This window comes from Larus michahellis, chromosome 3 (genome assembly GCF_964199755.1).
Source record: "Larus michahellis chromosome 3, bLarMic1.1, whole genome shotgun sequence".
NCBI lineage: Eukaryota > Metazoa > Chordata > Aves > Charadriiformes > Laridae > Larus > Larus michahellis.
Genome location: NC_133898.1, coordinates 54,857,432 through 54,877,979, shown reverse-complemented (window position 1 = coordinate 54,877,979; position 20,548 = coordinate 54,857,432). Strand labels below are relative to the sequence as shown.

The following is a 20,548-nucleotide window of genomic DNA, read 5'->3' as shown; positions in this document are numbered from 1 at the left end:
AAAGTAAATAACCTAAAGCAGAAGAGTTCATGTTTATTAACAGACTAAGATCCAGAAAGATGAAATCAAATCTTGACAGTTAACTACTGCAAAAGATGCCGTGCTTGTCCGCATTTATGAAATCCTACACAGTGAAGTGTAACATCGGACCTTGGCTCAGCTCTCATCTCTAAAGCTCCAATGAAAAGAGATTTAAGTGATCAAGAAAAACAGATATAAATGCCATTAAAGCAAAGTTAGAAAGAACACAACTTTCAGCAAGGCAATCCTGGAAGTGCTGCTTGGGAGGCAGAGCAGCTGTACAAGTAACCAAGAGACAGCATTATAGCAGTTTATTACGTGTAAGGCTGCAGTGGCAGAAATCAGAATGATCACAACACAGGCAAATCTGAAATTACTGCTCCTGCAGATTTCATACATGCACTTTTTAAACTAAGTTTAGTTTTGTTCTCCTCATTAAAATATCCGAAAACTTACACAGCACTGTAAGAATCAGTATTTCAGTTGCTGAAATGCAACACGAAAAAAAAATAGCAAGTGGCAGCCAAAACTTGAAAGGAAACATCAAAGGCGAGTTTTAAAAGTTTTAGTTCTGCTCTCCCAAATACGAATATAATGGCTGATTTCTTGTGCAGCAGCGTTTATTCACAGGGCCAATTTGAAGCTGGTTCGCACGACGGCGTTACACCCCAGAGAAGGCAAGCCCAGGGTGGTTTAGTAATTAGTACACAGAACATGCTTGCCTAGCAATTAATTTACAACAGCTGTGAGCTGCACCAAGCCACACGTGATACCACCATCATTTTACAGGCTCATAACGAAGGAAAGAGGACATTGCCCACAAGAGGGAGTTCGCAGACCAGCAATCGTAGTCTTGTGCTGTTACAGGTGTGAACTAACAGGCTGGTCCAGCCCCAGCCTGAGAGCTCGTCCTTCCCCCCACGCACTCCTTTCCTCCCTCCCCCGCAATGCAGCCTAGAAAGGGTCCTACAGGGGATGGGAAGGGAAGGGCAGAAGGATGTTAAGAGGAGAAGCAGCACTTAAGGAAAGTAATGAAGTAGCCCATGGACTTGCTTGCTTCAAGCTTCTGAAGCTGGGCAAAACCTGAGCAGGCAGATACAAACTCAGCTCAAGACATCTAGTTATTTGCTAGATGCTTTTTTGAATATTTGGTCTAGCAAAAGCTATTTTGATTATGTTGAAGGCAGGCAAAAGGGAGCCTTGGTGAAATTGGCTGATGAAACTCATCTGCAGCAGTAGCCCTAAAGAGGGGGCCTGATACTGCAACAGGATTATTTATCAGTCAAGGGTGTTTGATATTAAGTGAAAGATACTAAAGAATGAGCGTTTATTTTTGAGCATTTCCTTATTGGAGTGGCCTCAATGCTCCGTAACAGAGGTCTAAGCACAGAAACTGCCTGTGCTCCATAGGTAAGGCCAGGGACACTTTTATTAGCATTGCTTGCTGTCCTACAGGAGGTACTTTGTCACAAGCAATCTACTCAATCTTGTTCTGGAAATAGTGTTGACATTTTGGTGGTCACTCGAGGACCTTGATGTCCCCTAGCAGCCCCAGAACTCAGGCTTCCATGCCTCAGGGAGCACCAGTGTCACACCTGCAGCACAGACCTGAGGAGAGCCAGGGCCAGAGGGTGTATCCTGACCACCTGCTCCAGTGTGACAGACCAAGGAGGGAGTGCAGCTGCAGTGCTTATTTCTGAGGCCTTATCACACAGATAAGAAAAACCCCACTGCAGCCTCCTCACAGGCTGGCAGGAGCATTAGCAAGTGCTGCTTTGAGTTTTCCCACACCAGCACAACATTCCCAAGCAGCAGGAGTGAGCTGGCTGCTCCTGCCCAGCTCTGCTGTTGCACCTGCACTTGCAACAGCTATTTTCTATGGAGTCTCCGTCACTGGAGATATTCAAAACCTACCTGGATGTGTTCCTGTCCAGCCTGCTGTAGGTGAACATGCTTTGGCAGGGGGATTGGACTAGATGATTTCTGAAGGTCCCTGCCATCCGGTGACTTGCCCACAGTGGTAGCTGCAGACCTGTCAGCACATCCCATGTGGGATTCACGCCTCAGCCCTGGAATCATCCAGGACCTTTTCCTCCTACTGGGGCAGGTTGTGCTCCCAAAGAAAGAGCCTTCAGCTGAGCAGGGGAATGAGCTTTGCCTCTTCCCAGCCTCTGCCTCAGCTCATTACACATGCCAGCACATGCATGGACACCCTGCCACAACACAACCAGCATACCAAAAAAAATAACAATTTAATGAACAATGTGACCTCACTTGGAAGATATTTCTTGAGGTCCAGGTGGTACCAGTACATGTAATATGTCATGCCCTGCTCCAAAATGGGGGGAGAGGGGGCTAGACACAGCTCAGACACATCACAAAGGTCTCCATCTCTCACAAAAGTTTTCTGCAGCTGCCTGAAGCCCAACTTCAGAGTCACACATGGAGACTGCGTAGTCATTTCCTTCCCACACAGGAATATGGGATTTTGGGGTGGGGAAGTCCTCATTTAGGGAAGGCTGACCTCCAGCTTTCTGTTATCTTAGGATCAGTATCTCAGCTGACACTACTATTTCCACATTAACCACTTTAATTCTACTGGCTCTGAATACTTGCCAAGTGTCAACAGTGGCACCCTAGACTCTACAGAAATTTCACCACAAGGAAAGAGAGCAAAGTGAGGAAAGGCTGAGACCTGGGTCTGTTTAGCCTGGAGAAGAGAAGACTGAGAGGGGATCTCATCGATGCTTATAAATATCTAAAGGGAGGGTGTCAAGAGGACGGGGCCACACTCTTCAGTGGTGCCCAGCAACAGGACAAGGGGCAACAGGCACAACGTGGAACACAGGAAATTCTGTCTGAACATGAGGAAAAACTTACTTTGAGGGTGACAGAGTACTGGAACTTGCTGTGGAGTCCCCTTCTCTGGAGATAATCAAAACCCATGTGTGTTCCTGTCCAACCTGCTCTAGATGAACCCACTTTGGCAGGGGGTTTGGACCGGATGATCTCTGAAGGTCCCTTTCAATCCCTACCATTCTGTGAATAAGAGAAAGGTGCACCCCAGAACTTGGTTACCTGTTGAAACCAGCTTCTGAAGCTCTCAAAGTGCTGTAGATGAAGTTTGCCTTATTTACCTGGCAGAATAAGTGAAACAAGAAAGGGGTTCCCTTGAACTGACAAATTAGCAGACTGAGGGAATGCTGACATCTATTCACTAGCAAAAAAAAAAAGCAAGTCAAAATTAGAAGTTACCTTTCTTTGCTGTCACTGGTCAGTTTAAAACCACAAGTTTAGTCTTCTGACAGGCAATTTTTCAAGGGGTGTTTAATTGCTACTGGCTTTTGGTGGTCAGCATATTTGCAGAATTCCCTGGCATTCCCTGACAATGGCTCTGCAGTTTTCAGCAGTGAGTGCTTTCAAGATGAGCACCATTCCTCACCTACATAGAAAAATGTGCTTGTAAGGAAAAAAAAAAAAAAAAAGAGTAGAGACCGGTGCACATGCAGCTGCCAAAGTTCATCTCTTTTCACTTATCCTAGAATGGAAGGTGTCTGTAGCCTTACATTTAAGATAGCGTTCAGTTGCTAGGTATTTTTAGTGCACTAAAAAGTAACCCTAGCTTAGGGTAGTCACACTTACTCTCGTTAATTTTACATTAACATCTGCAACCGTGAAACTGCACAGTGACACCGTGTCAATGCTCTTTATCCATTGTAGAAGCGATCACTACGCTCACAACAAGTAATCCACTTGTAAATATAAGAATTTTTGTACCTAGAAGATGTCAGAAAAGTTACAGGACTCATTTTCTCAAGTTTACTGACTGAGTGCTCCCCTTCCACATACATATCTCACCCTAAACCTGGATTTTCCCCCTTCCTCTGCACAGATCCCCGAGCTCCAGCCCTGCAAGCATCCTGGCAGCAGCTGCACAGCAGCTGAAGCACCACCAAAAGGTGACAGATTCTCTGGTTGCCAAGGGCATAAGAGGAGTGTGCATCCAGCCCATGACTATTTTGCAGGGTTTTTTTGGTTGGGTTTTTTTTGAGAGTTTGCACGTGTACAAACCAAAGGAGCAGGACAAAGCCAGAAGTTTCCGCTCACCACAATGGTAAGACTGCATTTCATTTTGTTGAGACAAAAAATGACTACAGGAAATGCAAAATCCTATTGCTGGGGCAAGTGGAAATTTCTGTCTTTTCCCTCCCACCCACCACAGTCAACGTACATCTGGGCAAAGAAGTAGCAGATGATGGAAACTCATATAAGCCGTCCCTATATTAGTAAGAGAGGAGCAACCAGAACACATAGCTATCCCAGGGTGCAAGTATTACAATTGCATCTCGCAAAGACCATACGCCTTTGGGCATCAATTCAGGCACAGAACACAGCAGGGGACACCACTTCTGGTGTCTTGAAACAGGAGTTTTCATGTGGGAAGTTCTCAGAATGATTAAAGTTTCATTATTACTAACATTGCATTGAGGTGAAGGACACATCAAGAATTAAGTCACACAAGTTCAGAACAGTGCCCAAAACACAAGTCAACAGGACAAACCCTTTTGCAAGACAGTGACAATGATTGGGCAAGTAGTGGCAGCTGCCTTCAACCTAAAATAACATGAAATTCATGAAGTCAAGCCAAAGCTAAGACAAGCTACCAGCTTATTTCAGCTTCCTTTAGATGAACTTGTGCTGGGAGGCATCAGAGTTTTCTGACACTGAGACAAATTTGTCTTTTTGAGGGTGGGCAGACCCTCCAGATGCCAATTATCAGCCAGTTCCCCTTCAGTGGGGATACCCCTTCCTCCCCAGCACTAGCAGGTCAAGCAGCAGCCAGTCTCACCGCTGATTCCCAGGAAAGGTAGAATAATAACCGTTTTTGCCACCCCAGAGCAGAGACAAGAGATACCCACAGCAGGGCTTATGATGGCTTTATCTTCCCAGGCCACAAGCTTATTGGCAGAAACAATAATTCATTAAGCATATTGGTAAGTACCAAGACCACATTGCAGCAAGCTGTCCTTCTGGAGGCTGAGCCACAGGGCAGCCCCCACGACCAAGCTGCAGGCTCTCCTGGCCACCCCATCACAGAAGTATAGCCAAGCGGCAGCTCTACCTCAAGACGACATAGCGAAAAAGATCTCACCGGCCCACAGCAGCTCCTTCCTCCCAGCACCATCAGACCCACAGCATAACCCCAATCCAGGAGCTCCTCAACACCTACCTGCAAGCTCTAGGCTAGCTGCTCCTGAGATGCAGAGTAAACTCACCATTACCATGCACATCCCAAATATATCTGCAGTTCCCTCTCTTCCCCACTAGCGAATCAGCCTCCCACACAATCAGCTGGCTCCGCCTGCTCCAAAAGCCCCACCTGTGCCCACCCAGAGTAGCTTCACCTGCTCCCGCTCCCCATGGGCGCAGGCCAGCCGTGAGGTGGGTCAGTGCCGCCCTGTGCCAGCTCCATGGGCCTAAGGCAGCCCGCTTTCTGCAGGGCCATAACACCTTTCCCAGCCGATCACAAGTCACCCGGCTTGCACACAGGTCCCTGCATAAATAGTAAGGGATCCTAGATCACAAATATGGACAAACGGGCAGATCTTGTTAATGAGCTGCTAAATGTTCTGGTTTCTTTTACTAGTGTCCTGTTAAGCTTCTCACGGCTTTTCCTCATTCGGCGAGTCGGTTTTTCCAGGTTACCTGTGTAAACCACGTAACTCTCCCCATATTGACCGACATATCTTGGGCCAAGGAGAAGTCATTTAGCATTACAGAGAGCTCAAGTGCTGCAAAGCCAACACACTCCATCTTGCTTTAGCTTCTGCCAAGGGTAAGGACCAGAGAAGCCCACAGCCCATGTGCCCAGAGAGAAGAGAGGGAAGCGGGGCTGCTGTGCCATTAGAGCAGGATGGAAATTAAAGATAACAGAGGGTTTCTTTTCACAAGCGTTCATTAGTCTGCTTGTGTTCTCAGTGAGGAGGAGGAGGTATAATGCCGAGGCAAAGGTGGAAAAGATAATGGAAGCTGAGGCTTGGGAATGGTCACCCCTAAAATACAAACAGAGCTCGAGCAGGTGAGTGTACTTGAGCTTGGGGAATAAACACATCGTTTCTCCTCCAGAATTTGGGGACTTGAAATCGCAACCCGGCAGCAAACATTTATTCCTCAGCTCAGGCCTGGTGTTGCACACGTAGCAAATAGCAGATTTGGGGGGTGTTTCACAAGGGGGGGGGGACGGGGAAAGAAGCTGCTTGAGCAAGGCCAAGCCTTGTAGATACGCAATCGCATGCGACAGACTTTGGGAGGTTCATCTTCCAGAACAAACAGCTTGGCTACAAAGTTTGAAAGAAAGGATAATGAAGGAGAGGGATGGAAATGGAAACTGGTATGGCCTGTGGGTTTATTGTTACCTGGCCTCAGCTGAACCGCTAAGATGTCACAGGTCCTCTCCAATCCTCTGAATCTCCCATGGCATGCACAGGGCCGGGGACAATCTGCAGAACTTTATTGGGGGGCTTTATAAAAATGCATCTCTCCCCCCAGTGCCATTTCTTCCTGCTGATTAGCAAGTGAATTATAGAATACGTAAGGGCATAGCTGTTAAGGAAGGGCCAGGTTGGAGAAAGGCTCAGTTTAGAACTTTCATTAGTGACTTAGTCCAAAAATGAGGAGATCATTGACAAAATCTGCTGGAGATCTGAGGCTGAGAGATGTCATTAATGCAGAGCAGAATGGAGATATCTCACAGGCAAACTGGACAATTGGGGAGCAATGGAAGTGGAATAAAGCTAAATGGGACAAGGGCAAAGTCATTGTCAAGAGACTAATAATAAATCTTTCTGCGAAAAGATGGGAGTTCACCAGCAAAAAAATAGCTAAAGAAGGACTTGGGTCGCCACAGCCAGTCAATCACTGATGTAACTCTAGATAATGAAAATGTGGTTTTCAAAGGAATCAGAAGGGCTAATTTCCATGCAAATAGGGAAGCAGCGCACCATTGCATAGGCTCTTCTGCAAGCCCAGGCGTTGTAGCATGTATACCCATACTTCCCCTTTCACCGAGCCATACAGGCACAAGGGGTCAGCAGGGGAGGGAAAGCTACCTGAGAAAAGGAGAGGGATTTTGTAACCTATCAGAAGAGAGGCAGAGTAATCACTGCCTAACAATACATATCTGCTTAAACACTACCAAGGGAGAAGAACTATTTAAGCTGGGAATAGGTTTTGGCCTGAGAACAGATAGTCATAAGGTGATTATAGATAAATTTCAGCTGGCAGTTAAAAGATAGCTCCTAAGCACTGAGAAGCGAGGGGACTGCAAGAGTCTCCCAACAAAAGAACCAGGACCACTTGCCACAGACACACAGGCACACACAAAGACCCCTCCAAAATCTCACCAACTGGTTTTGAGGCAAATCCTGATGCCTTCTTAAAAGGTCTCGGCAAGGGGATTGTCTGTAATTAAGGAGCTGGATTCAGGAGGCCCCGTCCAATTCCATGCAGTAGGAGTCTGGTAATCGCATGTCGTGGAGGAATTATTGGCATTGATGGACTGACTGAGGCAGTTGATTAGTTTACTAGCATCAAGAAACAGTAACCTGCTTTTGCAGTGCAGGAAAACTGGGAGAGGAGAGGGAAGGGCAAGAAAAAAGCTGCAAGCTGCTTGCCCAGCAAGTGCAGACAGCCATCTATAGGAGCATATTCGCTCCTCTGGTCACACACACGTGGCACCACCCCGGGAGGTGCCTTGGGAGACAGGACTCAGACATGTCAGGAGTGTAGCACCAAAAGTATATTAAGACTATTGTAACTATGCCATCCATAAAGAGAGGGGGTAAAAAAGCACCTTGATTGCTTGAAATTTGAATTGCAGTGAGCTGTGTGATCACACGGGGTGATACACAATATACGCAAGGTCCAATGTGATGCCGTTGCTTCCCATTGACTCAAGGCTGCAGCCAGCCAACATCCACCTCTGGGAAACTATTGCTGGGAATGGGCTTCAGCACCCACCCTGCTCCTACTGGCAATGTAGATAAACTTGGGACATGATAAACATGAGCCAACACTTGGGCTAACAAAGACTCCATCTGTGTATGGATGCTTTGCTGTGGTTCCCAGGAATAAAACTATCAGTGTCAGCTTGGGTGAACAAGGGGTGCAGATGAGAACAAAGGCCAGAAGGACAAATTTTGTGAGTGGAAAATCACTGGTGGCTGCAGGAGGAGATTCCTGAGAATCCCTGTGGCTTCTCTGCTTAGAAAAGCAACTGCTCTATCCTGTCATGTAACCTTGGGCTTTAAAGCCCACAATGTCCAGATCCTTGATATCACGGTGGTGTATGCAGTGGGAGAACCTGGATTTGGGTTTATTCTTATCTTTTCAAGGAATTCTTGATGTTCTTAGAAATCAACGCATCTGTAAGATGCTATTAAATACTATGAGAAATGCTAGAACTGCACCATGCACCATTTAGCCTGGCTCCCTTGTTTATCTCAGTTTCCAAAGGCACAGAAATCCAGGAGCAGCTAAAACCAGACTCTCTGATGAGGAAATTATTTTCTCCACAGATCTAAGCCCCTGGAATGGGTCTGAGTGTGATTTTAAAAGCATATGTTTCTGCTTATTGCCTTCCTTACATCTGTGTGGGTTTTAATTCTTTTTCTTTACTGCTTGGACTACTGACATCAATGATGCAGTGCCTTAATATGAATTCTCTCACTTAACTCACAAACCTAATTGACACCTATGGGAAGAGTCAGGCCGGAGACAAGTGTGTGAATACCCAGTCTCACGTTTTACTCCTGTGTGGAACTGAGTATTCGCATGGCTTTTGCAGACAGAACAAGACAGTTCTGCGCAGTAGGGCTGAGGGGTCTACAGAGATTTTTGTAGCCAGCAACTATTCAATAACCCAAAGGAAAATAAAGGAAGGAAAAAAGCATCAACATGCTGAGATGGTAAAACAACATAGGTTTCCTAAGACCCCTGATCATTTGCTGATGGCTTGACCCCTGAGCATTTGGACCTCTCCCAGCCTCACAGTAGTCTCTAGCCCCGGTGCTTGTCTGGTGTGCGGCACGGTGACAGGAGTGGCAAAGAGCCATGGTGGAGCCGGTGCAGGGAAACCGCAGACCCTCGCTTGCCAGTGGGCCGGCCGAGGCAAGCTGTCTCACACCAGCTTTCCTCAGCGTTCGGAAATGTCGGGTATGTTTGTGCCTCCGCCTCGCCTCTGCCACCAGCCTCAGGGGCGGGCGGCCGGGGCGGGAGAGTGGCACGGTGCTGCTGCCACGAGCCCATGGGTGAGAAAAGCCTCTCTAGATGAGTCACACAAAATTCAACTTGAGTATTTTTAGAGTCATCTGGGCCTGACTGCCCAGCTCCTCCAACAACTACGACACCGAGGGTATTTGTAAGGTGAGTCGGAGGTGCTTTTGGTGGCTGCTTGGCCACATGAACCCCGTAAGAGAAAAAGCACGGTTCAGGAAGAAGATGGTGGCAGAGCAGGTGTGAAAAGATACATGTTGAAATGCTCAGTCTGCTTTAAAGTGGCATGCAACTTGCATTCAGCGGGATGGAAGGTTTCAGTTTCTTTAATTTAAAAGTATGGGAATGGAAAAAAAAAACCCTCCACACCAAAAAGGCAGCAGATTGGGTAAGATCCATCTGATACCAGCATTGAGCTGCCTGGAGATGTACGGAGCTGCACCTATGAAGGACTTGTGTGTGTGTGTGTTTTTTCTTGAGGCTCAGAAATATTTTAATGGTAATTATTTTATTTTAATGGTAATCTGCTTTTGTGTCAAAACCTAAAACACGTATTCAAGTATTGATCCACAGAGAAGTTACCGGCGTGACGTTGCCAAGTCTGCTCTCCATGCAGACCAGTTCTCTCACACCTGAGAACTGAACTCTTTCAGGACCCAGAGCTCAGCTCCGAGGTTAGTATCACACGGTCTTCCAGGCATTGGAAAGTTCCTGCTGGCTTTAAGTGCACATCAAAATGGTGCCATGGAGGCCTCCAAGGCCATGCATCAAGTCACTGCAGGAACGAGGTCCTCCATGGCAGGCTGTCCCTAGCTGCAGGCAGGTTTGGCAAGACCCAGCTAAATCAACAGATGTAAAAACTATTTTTGTCCACATAGACATGGCAGTCGTTTCTTCAGTAGAAGCTCTGCAAGAACCTGAGAAACTGTTGACCTCCACGCTGGGCAGCAGCTGTGGGCTGTCTTCAACGCAAGCGCCAGAGCAGACAGCCTGCCAGGGGCCGTGCAAAGGGACAATTTGCAGCCCCGGACCTAGCACCTCTCTCACACCTTGCAGGTCCCCTTCCCTTTCACTGCATGGCAGATTTACCATCCTCTTCCCTTGATGTGTCTGCTTTGAGGGCATAGCTCTGGGCAAAGGGTACCACTGGCTCCCTCCACGGCACGAGATGGGCTCCCACACTGGCTCCATCAGCTCTCAGAAGCGACATTTTCACCTTCAGCTACACACTGGAGCGCTAGATTAGCCTACAACATAGACTCCTTCAGTAGCTGAGTATACCAGGCAGCAATTAGGCATTTATTACGGGTGGGGGAGGAGGGTTATTGAGAAAGGCTGTTTATCAAGGTAGCACACGGCACTGCCAGTCTTCCATCCAGCTCCAGCGTTCACCCTATGGATTTGCCACTGTGGGAAAAGAACATTCACCCAACACTAGTTGCAGCTCTCAGCCTTGACCACCACTCAGTCAGGGATTTACCAAAAGGAGGGAGAAAAAGGAAAATTAAAAAAATTTTTAAAAAGGGGGGTGGGGTGGGAGAAGCAGATGAAGAGGATGTAGCCTCTCAAGAGATCTTTTCAAGTTCTTCGTGACTAAATAATCATTAATTTGGTTACAAAGAACTCTCCAACCCTTCACCCACGGCCGGAAGCCGCCTTTGCAGCAGGAACCATTTGTGAAACCGCTGTGTGGAAGGTCAACACTTGCTTTCCACAAGTTTGAAGGTAAGTTCAATAGGTCTGATGTGCGTTTGTTTCACCTTTCCCACCACCCCCCACGAACTGGAAATTAAGCACTGAGTTTATTTAAGAATCTTTACTTTTTTTTTTTTTCCAACTTAAATTATACTTCCGAAATACAAGTTAAAAAAAAAAAACAAAAAAAAAACCTCACAATGAAATATGTTGCTAACTTCTACAAAAGAGTCTAAATAATAATGCACTTACATCATTTACACCATTTACTTTCACAATAAAATAGGAGCGTTTAGATCGATATTTACATATTGACAGAGAACGTGGTTGTGCAGCTGTCTGCTTCTGGTGCTGTCTCCTGCTGGAGCACCTCCCGGAGACCACAGCCTGCAGCTCCACGCAAATCCTTCCGCAGGGAGAAAGCCCTGACAAAGTCCTTGTAGGTCCAGGGACCCGCGCGTAGGGTGCCAAAGAGACCAAAATGGTGGCAAATATTTGCTTTTTCATCTTAAAGCTGCCACCGTAGCACATGAGCACACATCGACGTGTTATTTAAGGAATTCCCTGATACAGAATTTTGCTTCGCTACATTAGGCACTTCATTATGAAAGTTCTTTATTATGGCTTATGCAAAACAATTCACTTTGTTTGGGATATGTACTTGCTGGAGTCTGTGAGAGAGACATGTCCAAGGGCACGCTTTGAGCCAATGTCTTGGGTTAGCCTGCATTAGAAATTTAGATCATGTTACTTAATAACAGTCCTGAAGGGAGTATTTTATCAAGATGTGGTCTTTCCAGCAAGTCCAGGGTCAGTGTATTTTAAAGCTTAGTATATCTGCACTTTTCCCCAAAATTACTGGCGACTAGAGTTTCTCTCTTAGAATAAGTTAACTACTTACATCCATGCTGTTCAATGTGCCATGGGGTGACATATCCCACATATGATTGTCTTAAGAGAGTACATCATAGGTTGAGGGATTATTTACATATCTTAACATGTAGAAAATAAAGTTGTAATTTACCAAACAATAAATATAGATCAACAGGGTACAATATTGAAATAAAATAAATTAGAATGATTCGCCGGGTGTTGAATTCTCTCCCTTAAGGCCCAAGCCAGAGACCATAAAAAAAAACATGATGTTTTTTCAATGTCTCAAAAAGGTTTTGGATGGGGCTCCTTATTAGACACTGGCTGTTTGAAATGAGATATTTAGCTATGCTGACAGGTATTTGAAATCTATATGATCAAACAGCAAACTTACCTCTAAAAGGAGTCTTTTGGGTCAAACAATTTAGACCAAACATTAATACTGCGTTTATTAGGAAGAATATAGTTCTTGCAGATTGTCTCAACGTTAATTCAGCAGCAAGGAAATAAGCATACAGTTAAGAACACAACGTATTTGTGAGGCAAATACGTGTTAGTGCACACGGTTTTCCAAAAACTTCACTCCTCAGCTACATTTGTGCATGTTTCAGAATGCTTCTAACTAGACAGTTAATAAAAGTCTTCTCATGACTACAGCTAAGTTGGCCATAAAAAAAAAATTAACTGAAAAACAATAAGGAGTAACTTACTCAAGAAAGTTGTCCAGAAAAGAACGATGCCAAACTTCAGGTCCAAATATATCAGAACACTGAGAAATTTGGAATCCAAGTCAAAGTTTTAAAACTCAGGTCTATCAAACTTAAAAATAGGGGAAAAAAGTAGAAAAAAAAAAAAAAGATAAAAAGCAGTGAATCTGCTCTCAGAATTGCACGCTCACCAGGTTTGTAAACTCTACATGAAGTCAATGACGCACTGTTCACTATAAGAGGTATAATGCAGATGCTCTATGCAAAGCAGAGCAGATGCTTTGTCTGTAATTTACTTCATGTCTCCTTTTTCTCTTCCTTGAGGATCAAGCCCTTAAAGTAATTCAGTAGCTAAAAAGTCTGTCTCATAGGAAAGGGTCTGGGTTTACATGGAAGGGGGGGTGACAGGCGTCCACGTGGATGCTAGCCTGGCATGTGCGGAGGCATCGTACTGGCTGTCGGGCAGGTCCGTGGGTGCGCCGCCGTCGTACAGGGGGGACGCGGAGGAGGCGGCGGTGACCGGGTGCGGGAGGGCAGTGTAGTGCGCTGGAGAGCCACGTAAAAACTGGGAGCTCAGGCCGTTGGACATCCCGCTCGACTGAGACACCGGCGTGATGGTGCTGTTGCTCACAGACCATAAGTTAGGATACTGACTGAAAGAGGGAAAGTGATAAACAAAATAGGTTACGAGTGACTCTAGAGCCTGCTGGCAGTTGCTTGGGTCACAGCACAGCTCCCAGACTGGGTTCGTTTGCTGGAGACTGGGAATTTCTTTAGGAAGCTCCCAGCCACACTGAGGTAGGAAGGACCCCCAGGCAGGAGGTCATGTTCGTGGCACCCCACCAATAAACCTGGCCTCCCTGTTTTCCCAACGGCAGGTTCCAGCACTGGGTACGCTACCAAATTTTAAGCCAAACTGAGGAATGAACAGGCTGGCCTGAAAAACGCAGAGGTTTGAGAGCTGATTCCTGAGCCGTTCCCCATTCCTCAGGGGAAAGCCACATGATGGAGGTGGCTGCACACGGCAGCTGTTGGACCCGGACAGGTTTGAATCCATTGCCATGAGCCCGTAAAAGCCCTAATTCCCCCGGGCGCCTCTGTAGTTAGAGAGGGACAGATGCCTCCAGACAGCAATTCAGCCCTCCTAGGACCTTGTTTGTCATCTCATGGTAGAAGAGGAAGAGCTAGACTGATGGCTGCAGATTGCACAGATACTACAGAAAGGGCTGCTTAAAAGGGAAAAAAAGCATTGTCAGGACACTACAGCCTCCAGTCTCTCTCCTCTGGGTATGTATATACACACGCATATGTATAAACACACATACGAATTAAAAAGAAACAAGCTGATTCACTATGAGACCTGATTCACTACGAGAAAAAGTTCAGTCCTGCTGCGTACTACTACATAGCGCTTTCTACCTATTGATCCCAAGCAGTTTAGCAAAAAAAGATAATACTCTTCTTACTTTACAAATAGGGGCTTTGACCAAAGGGATGGCAGAAAAGCCTCTGCTGTAGTCCCGCAGTCCCAGCTCTACTGGTTTTACCTACTGGACAACTCTTAGTGCAGCAACTGAAAGTCAGTGGACTTTGCAACTTTCCAAATATGTAACCTGGGGGCCAGACATGGAAAGAAGTGCTGGGAGGACCTGTTTACTTCATTAATGTATCTTCAGGACTAAACTTATGTTCAGTAGTACAGTTATTTTATACTGGGTAGTAGCATATACTCTGATTAATAGTTAAGTGTCTCTGTGCGTGGTTCAAATAAAAATGCTTTCCACACACAGGGTGGTAGATCTGAATTGCCAAGAAAGATGCCCAGACCTCATCCCTCTGTGGTTAATAGCAAAAACCTTACTACCTTATCTGTATTTCTTTAACTTGGCAAGTTTAGCTCCAAGGGACTGATTGTAAACTAAGTCTCTGCTAAAGGATCCAAAAGTTTGATTAAGGCAAAAAGTTCAAAGGGGAGAAAAGATACACTTATATGATCACAAAATGGCAAAGGTTTTCACCAAGTGTATAATCCCAAACTATGCTGGCTTCTGTGGGAAAGCTCAAGTAAAGAGTTACTGCCCCAACCGCTTGCTCCTTCTCAATGGTGTGGTTGACTGCCCCTTCATTTGTAGCAGAACAAGGGTTTCTGCAGATGGATGGGAAAGTGGTGACTAGCTAAAATGAAACAGATCAAAAATAAGTTTTTTAAACACCATTTTGCTTAAAAGCAAAAAATGGAGACGCTTAAAAGCAAAATGGAGATGAAGCTTATAAGGGCATCCTCAAATTCAATGGATGTTTGCCTACGTGATTTGCTGTCCTTCATCTGTGAAATATTGCTGTCACAAGTATCCACATTTCCAAAACGAAAACAACAAAAAAAATAGTTTTATCCGTTTCTTCAACCTTATCCTTGTAAATAGTCCTTCTCAGTGCTCCTCCCCGGCAACAGCCAATGAGTTGCGCATGGCTATAAGGATTTCTAATTTGCTGGTGACTCTTTACCTCCTTTTTCAGCCTTCTCTTCCTAGAAAGTATCGATATACCAATTTAAGGGCTGCCGAGGGATGGACTCCTACCTGGAGCTGGTAGCTGTGCCAGTGCTGTGACTCATGGGCAGCATCGTCGTGTGTGCAGGAACTCCTAGAGAAGACCAGTTGTCATGGGACTGCAGCATGGAAAGGCAGGCAGAGGAGTTATCGGCATAGGCTGCTGAGAAAACATGCAAGCACTTCAACATACTAGAATCAGAGCAAATAACAACCTTGTATCCAAATGCAACCTACAGCTTTAAACCACCCTCCCCATTACTGCCTTGCAAAAAAAAAAAAAAACACAAACACAAAAACCAAAACCAAACTTCACACACACACAGAAAAATGAAGTCGACCTCCTGTTGTGTCAAGTTTACAGTTTCACTAGCATGCCGCTGCTGGTGTGTTGCTTTGCTCAACTTACAACTGCAAAGTCTTGTTTCTATGAAGAATCTATGGCCAAAAAGCTAATTCAGCCCATGCTTCCTTATTCGATCAGCGGGAAGAGGTGGGCTCCTTACTTACACTATCCCAATCACTCTTCCAGGGCACCTTCTGTATGTCCATCACCTACATTAGCAGCAACAGCCTGGCAGCCCTGGATAAGAAGCATATCACTGGATCACACATCCCAGTTTTGAGCTGAACATGCCACCACGAGCTCTGAAGTCTGCCTCAGGCACCATCAGGAGTGATTGGACTGTGCCTTAAAGCACTCAGCTTGTGACCAAAACTGGCTGGCCAACATGGTAGAGGCGCTAGGAAGCTGTAAAGGGAATCCCATACAGCCATCCAGAGCCAGAAAGAAGTTACTGTGGCAGCTGGCTAAAGGAAAGAGAAGAGATTCCTCCTTAAGGACTGGGGAACAAGGAGGAACTCAGGAGGTATTCTGTTCTTTTATTCTGTTTCATGTCACAAAACTTGCAGAAAATTTCCAAGATGCAAGAAAAGTCTGCAGAAAGCTAGTTTTCCGCTTTAAAATGAACTACAAAGCTCCATATAAGATTGATGAGGCTGCATCTGGAACCCTGTGTATTATGTCACAATTCAAAATATTAAATTTATTTTTTTTTAATATCCTTCAATATCCATGCAGGCTGAAGGGCAAAAATTGTTAACAGGCCTTTGCCAGAAGAAAGAAAATAATAATAATAAAAAGAAAAAATTAAAAAAAAAAAATCACTCTTAAAAATGCCCTTCTCTCCTCTCCCTTAAGTACTTATTTGGCTGTTTCCAAACACAGCTTTTTAAATAGCTGTGCAGTTTACTCAGCTCCATATAATTTCCATGTATCCGGTTGTGATGCTTTCATTGAGAAAAACCTTCATCCACTGACGTGAACTACAGCAACAGGCAAGTAAAACTGCCAGAATCAGGCCTTCATTTATTATGTGTTAATAACAAGAGACACTATTAACAGAACCAGACGTACACTTCTTCAATTCATTGTATTACCCATAGTTAATAATTAAAATCCTCACTTTAAAACTTAAGTATAGAAAAAGTCAAAGTAAGTTTAACCTCATTGGTTACAAGAATTCAAGAGCTCAAGGTAAAGCCAGCACAATATAATTTGATCAATTAGCGGGAGACAGTTCTACACACCCTCAGTTTTTCTGTCGTAAAGAGGCTGGGGACACGTACTCATCGCCCCTGTTCCTTTGCAGTGCTGGCCCCAAGCCCTCTGCACAAAGCCGAGCTAGACAGCGACCTCCATTTCGGCGGCACCGCTGGCAATGCCCACCCCTCGGAGCTCCCATCCCTCCAGCTTATCTCCCATCCACCTTTTTACACGGCTGCAAGGTCAGACTTACTTGGCGAGTTGTTTCTGTGGGTGTAGGGGCTGGGGTAGGGGCCAGGACGGTGGTTCCTCAGCGACGAGTACCTTTCACAGCTGTGAGCAGGGGAGAGCGACAGCGGGGCTCCGAACTGAGGGTGAGGATTGGCAGGTGGGCACAGAGTCCCGGTCCCGGGAATGAGCCAGCTGCCTACTGTGGGGAAGGGAGAGGGTTGTAAGACGGGTGCGTAACGCAACCGGGCAGGGGAAGGATCACAGAGCAACGAGGTAAATAATCGAGCAGCGAGGAAATGCACGCTCGGGAAAGGAAACCGAGTTTCAACATGGATCTTTACAACTGTCTTAAATGAATAAAAGGAAAATTAGAAAATGGCTTAGAAAAAGCCCCAGATCAAGCTAACGTTATTTTTTAAATTACTATTTAATGACAACCACAGTAAGGAAACACTGGAATGGTTAAACACTCCCTCACGTAGGTAGTGTGCGCTCAGCAATTGTTACTGTAATCTTCAGTTTTAAATTGCTCTTCGGGGGTCTCAGTCTGAGCTCTGAGGTTTCTCAAACTGCTAAGAAGAAGGCTTAAAAATTAAGTACTTTCACTGAAACAAAATAATGCCTCCTGCAACTCAACTTTCCCCCTTTATAGGCTGCAGACATTTTTTTGGCAATAATCTGTTAAAACAGAAACCATTAACACACTAATGCTTTTCATCAATCCGAAAAAACTTTTTAAGCAAATGCCCCTAATTTTCTTAGAGTACTTAAAACATAAGTACCATTTCAGTAATTTCCTGCTGTGTTTTGAAAAAGCTTTTGACTCCGTATCCATATGAATATTGCTGTCCTTCTATACAAGGGCGGCTGCCCTGTTAGACCTGAAGGTAACTGCAAGGTTCTATTAAAGGATTTTGAATGTAATACAGAGGTCTTAACCGCACACACACAGATCATAATGTTCACACAGCCATAAACCTGCATGAACCACAATCAGGAGGACTGGCAATATTATTCTCCCTGTGAACTAATAATCCAGCCAGCAAACACCGCTCTCAAAGTTTTGCTTAACTTAACAGATGAGATGGAAGAAATCAAAGTTATGTTCATGATGCAGAATGAAAGGAAACGTACACTGCGAATACCCAGACTGCTGGTTGTCTCCCACTTCCTCCATCATGTCTTTGTGATCGCTTCTATAAAAGAAAGCGTGTTGTAGTAGTTAAGAATGTGCTTTTACACATCTATGTAAAAAAAAAATCCACGCTTTAGAATCGAGTTAAGAGCTCTCACCTTTCTTTTGCATCAAGAAATGCCTTTGCAAACGGATTGTATTTAATTTTTAAAGCTGTGATCTAAAAACAACAACAAATATCTTTATTTGCAAGTATCACCATTCATTATCATACAGGTATTAGGATTTGAGTTAGGACTGCCCGTTGAAGTTAGTGAAATTGCAGATTTTTGAAGAAATAATATCAGGCCCGTGATACCGACCTACGGACATCAATTAAGCAGCCCCTAAGGTCTGAAGTATTAGCAGAGGGCTAGGCATTAGTCCCTCTGCCAACTTCTAAGAGGCTGAAATGCTTGGGTTTACTGATCAGCTAAGGAAATAGCTAAGAAAGTTAGTATACTAATGAGTTATAAAAAGCCTCGCATTTCAAACCAGAGCAGAGTAGGCATCAAACAAATCTCCAAAAGATTGGTAATTTACAGATTCATTAAACACAGATGCGCATTTTGGCTAGCAGAAAAAGGCCAGTTTTGAAAATGGCACGTCCGGTTATTTCACTATTTAGCTGAAAACGCCAGCTGTATTTCTTACCATACTTGTTTGCCCCACTGAATCTTTTAAGAATTACTCCCCTGCAATAAATTTGCAGTACATATTGAGACAAGCAGCAATCAGAACTTTGTGTCGTTAGACACGCGTAGGCCTTTTACATATATTAATTTTATTTTTTAGATTTAGCTTCAAACGAAGCACAGAAAGAACTGAAAAATGTGAAATGAGATCCATTATTTTGCTCTGCAACATGCACGTTGCCACTTGAAACCTCCTGGCACTTGCATCCTTTCTTCCCCGCTGTGCCACGCATACCTCCTCGTTCTGGTAGGCCGTCACGGCTATAAACTGGGTCTCTGGGAAGGAATGGCTGGTGATCATCCGCTGCGGGCCACCCACTCGCACTATATGAATCCTTGGCTCATACTTGTGCAGAGAGTTCAACATGATCTGCGAGCAAACGGATAGAGCGGGTAAGCAGTGACAGAGCGGTGGCAGATGCTGGCGGGCACAGAAAGCACTTGGGTTTTAAGGTAACTAACGATCCATCTTTCCAGTAGAGGAAAAAGAGGCAACAGGTACGAATGAAACCTAAAACCGAAGCTGGAAGAAAAGGAAAGGAACGCTGCAGTCAGACACCCCAGCTTTTTGCCTAGTTATCCTCATCCTTGTTACTTGACAGGGCGGGTTGCGTAGGCACAAACGTGGCAATAAGTAGCCAGAAAGATGCACCGACTACACCGCTTGCATGATCAGATACTCAGACCAGAAAGCCATTTAAAAAAATCAGAAAGTCAGAACATCAAGGCACCCATCCTCAGACGAAAGACCACTTCTGCTGGAAGAATGCAGTTCGGGGCGGAGCGGGGGGGAGTGGGACAAGCGCGACCCACTCCACCCCGCCACAGCACGTTTGATAAGAGCAATATACAAACGAGCACGAAGCGGTGGCTCGGCCGGACCCCGCTGCCCCCGTAGGTCGGGTCGGTGCAGCCCCGTTCCCGGTGCCGTTCCCGGTGCCGTTCCCGGTGCTTACCTGCCCGCCGCCGTTGAGCTTGTTGGTGAGTTTGACTTTGCTGAAGGAGACGGGCGCCTTCATCCAGTGCGCGCCGAAGTTGGGGGAGTCGGGGTGGATGTAGACGCAGCTGGGCGCCTGCGGCTCCGGCTTCCCCCCCGGCACCCACTCCCCGTTCACGTACTTCCAGCGGTGCCCGTCGGCCGCCACGAAGTCCAGCAGGAAGGAGTACATGGCGTTGGGGTCCAGCCCCGACACGCTCACCTTCAGCACCGGGAACATCCTCCTGCGGGGCGACACGGAGCGGGGCAGCCCCCGGACACGCACACCCCCCCCCGGCCTCAGCCGGGCGGTCCCCGCCGCCAGCGCCGCCGCCGCCGCCGGGACACCCCCCCGCCCCTCTCCCCCTGTCCTCCCCCCCTCCCCCCCCTACCTGCCGTTTTTGGTGACGATCATCTCATTGGTGAGCTCCTTGAAGCGCAGCCACAGGTCGTTGTCCTCCAGCGTGACCCGCAGCTCCCGCTCCGTGGGGTCCCCCTTCTCGCTGCCCGCCTGCAGCTCGCTCTCCACGGCGCTCAGCAGGTGGTCCACGCGGTACTGCGGGGGCTTGCCCGCCCCCTCCGTCCCGGGGGAGCTCATCCTGGGCCCCCCGCCCGCCTGGCAGAGCCCCGAGCGGCGGCGGGGCCGGGGCCGGGGCTGACTCCACTTGACCTCCGCGGCCCCAGCGAGCGGGAGCGGGGAAAGGGGCCGCTGTTATACCCCGTCATAAACACCCCCCCGGTGACATCACAATACCGGCGGGGGGGCCCCGCTGATTGGCGGACGGCCGCTTTGATCTCTCCGGCCGGC

The 20,548-nt window shown here is 46.4% G+C and overlaps 1 protein-coding gene across 4 annotated transcripts; it reads right to left on the bottom strand.

The window, feature by feature from the left end:
• Positions 1-12,234: 12,234 nt before the first annotated feature.
• Positions 12,235-20,338, bottom strand: TBXT (T-box transcription factor T). 4 transcript variants are annotated; one of them, XM_074578263.1, is made up of 8 exons: positions 20,133-20,338; positions 19,721-19,985; positions 19,000-19,134; positions 18,189-18,250; positions 18,030-18,091; positions 16,918-17,094; positions 15,149-15,281; positions 12,235-13,222 (listed from the first exon to the last, which is right to left on the bottom strand). In XM_074578263.1, the coding sequence occupies exons 1-8, from the start codon at positions 20,336-20,338 to the stop codon at positions 12,955-12,957; spliced, it is 1,308 nt and encodes a 435-aa protein (XP_074434364.1). In that variant the 3' UTR covers positions 12,235-12,954. The 4 variants fall into 4 exon arrangements, with proteins under 4 accessions (XP_074434364.1, XP_074434365.1, XP_074434366.1 ...); XM_074578264.1 differs by having other exon boundaries at positions 15,149-15,278; XM_074578265.1 differs by having other exon boundaries at positions 15,149-15,278; positions 16,918-17,091.
• Positions 20,339-20,548: the final 210 nt, after the last annotated feature.

What these genes read in the sequence shown, in the direction of transcription:
- TBXT (XM_074578263.1), bottom strand. Translation starts at nt 20,338, where the DNA reads ATGAGCTCCCCCGGGACGGAGGGGGCGGGCAAGCCCCCGCAGTACCGC. An exon ending in AGCTCAACGGCGGCGGGCAG is followed by an intron (nt 19,135 to 19,720) that starts GTAAGCACCGGG and finishes GTTTGCTCGCAG; the next exon opens with ATCATGTTGAACTCTCTGCA. An exon ending in GGCACAGCTACCAGCTCCAG is followed by an intron (nt 13,223 to 15,148) that starts GTAGGAGTCCAT and finishes TCCCTCTTTCAG; the next exon opens with TCAGTATCCTAACTTATGGT.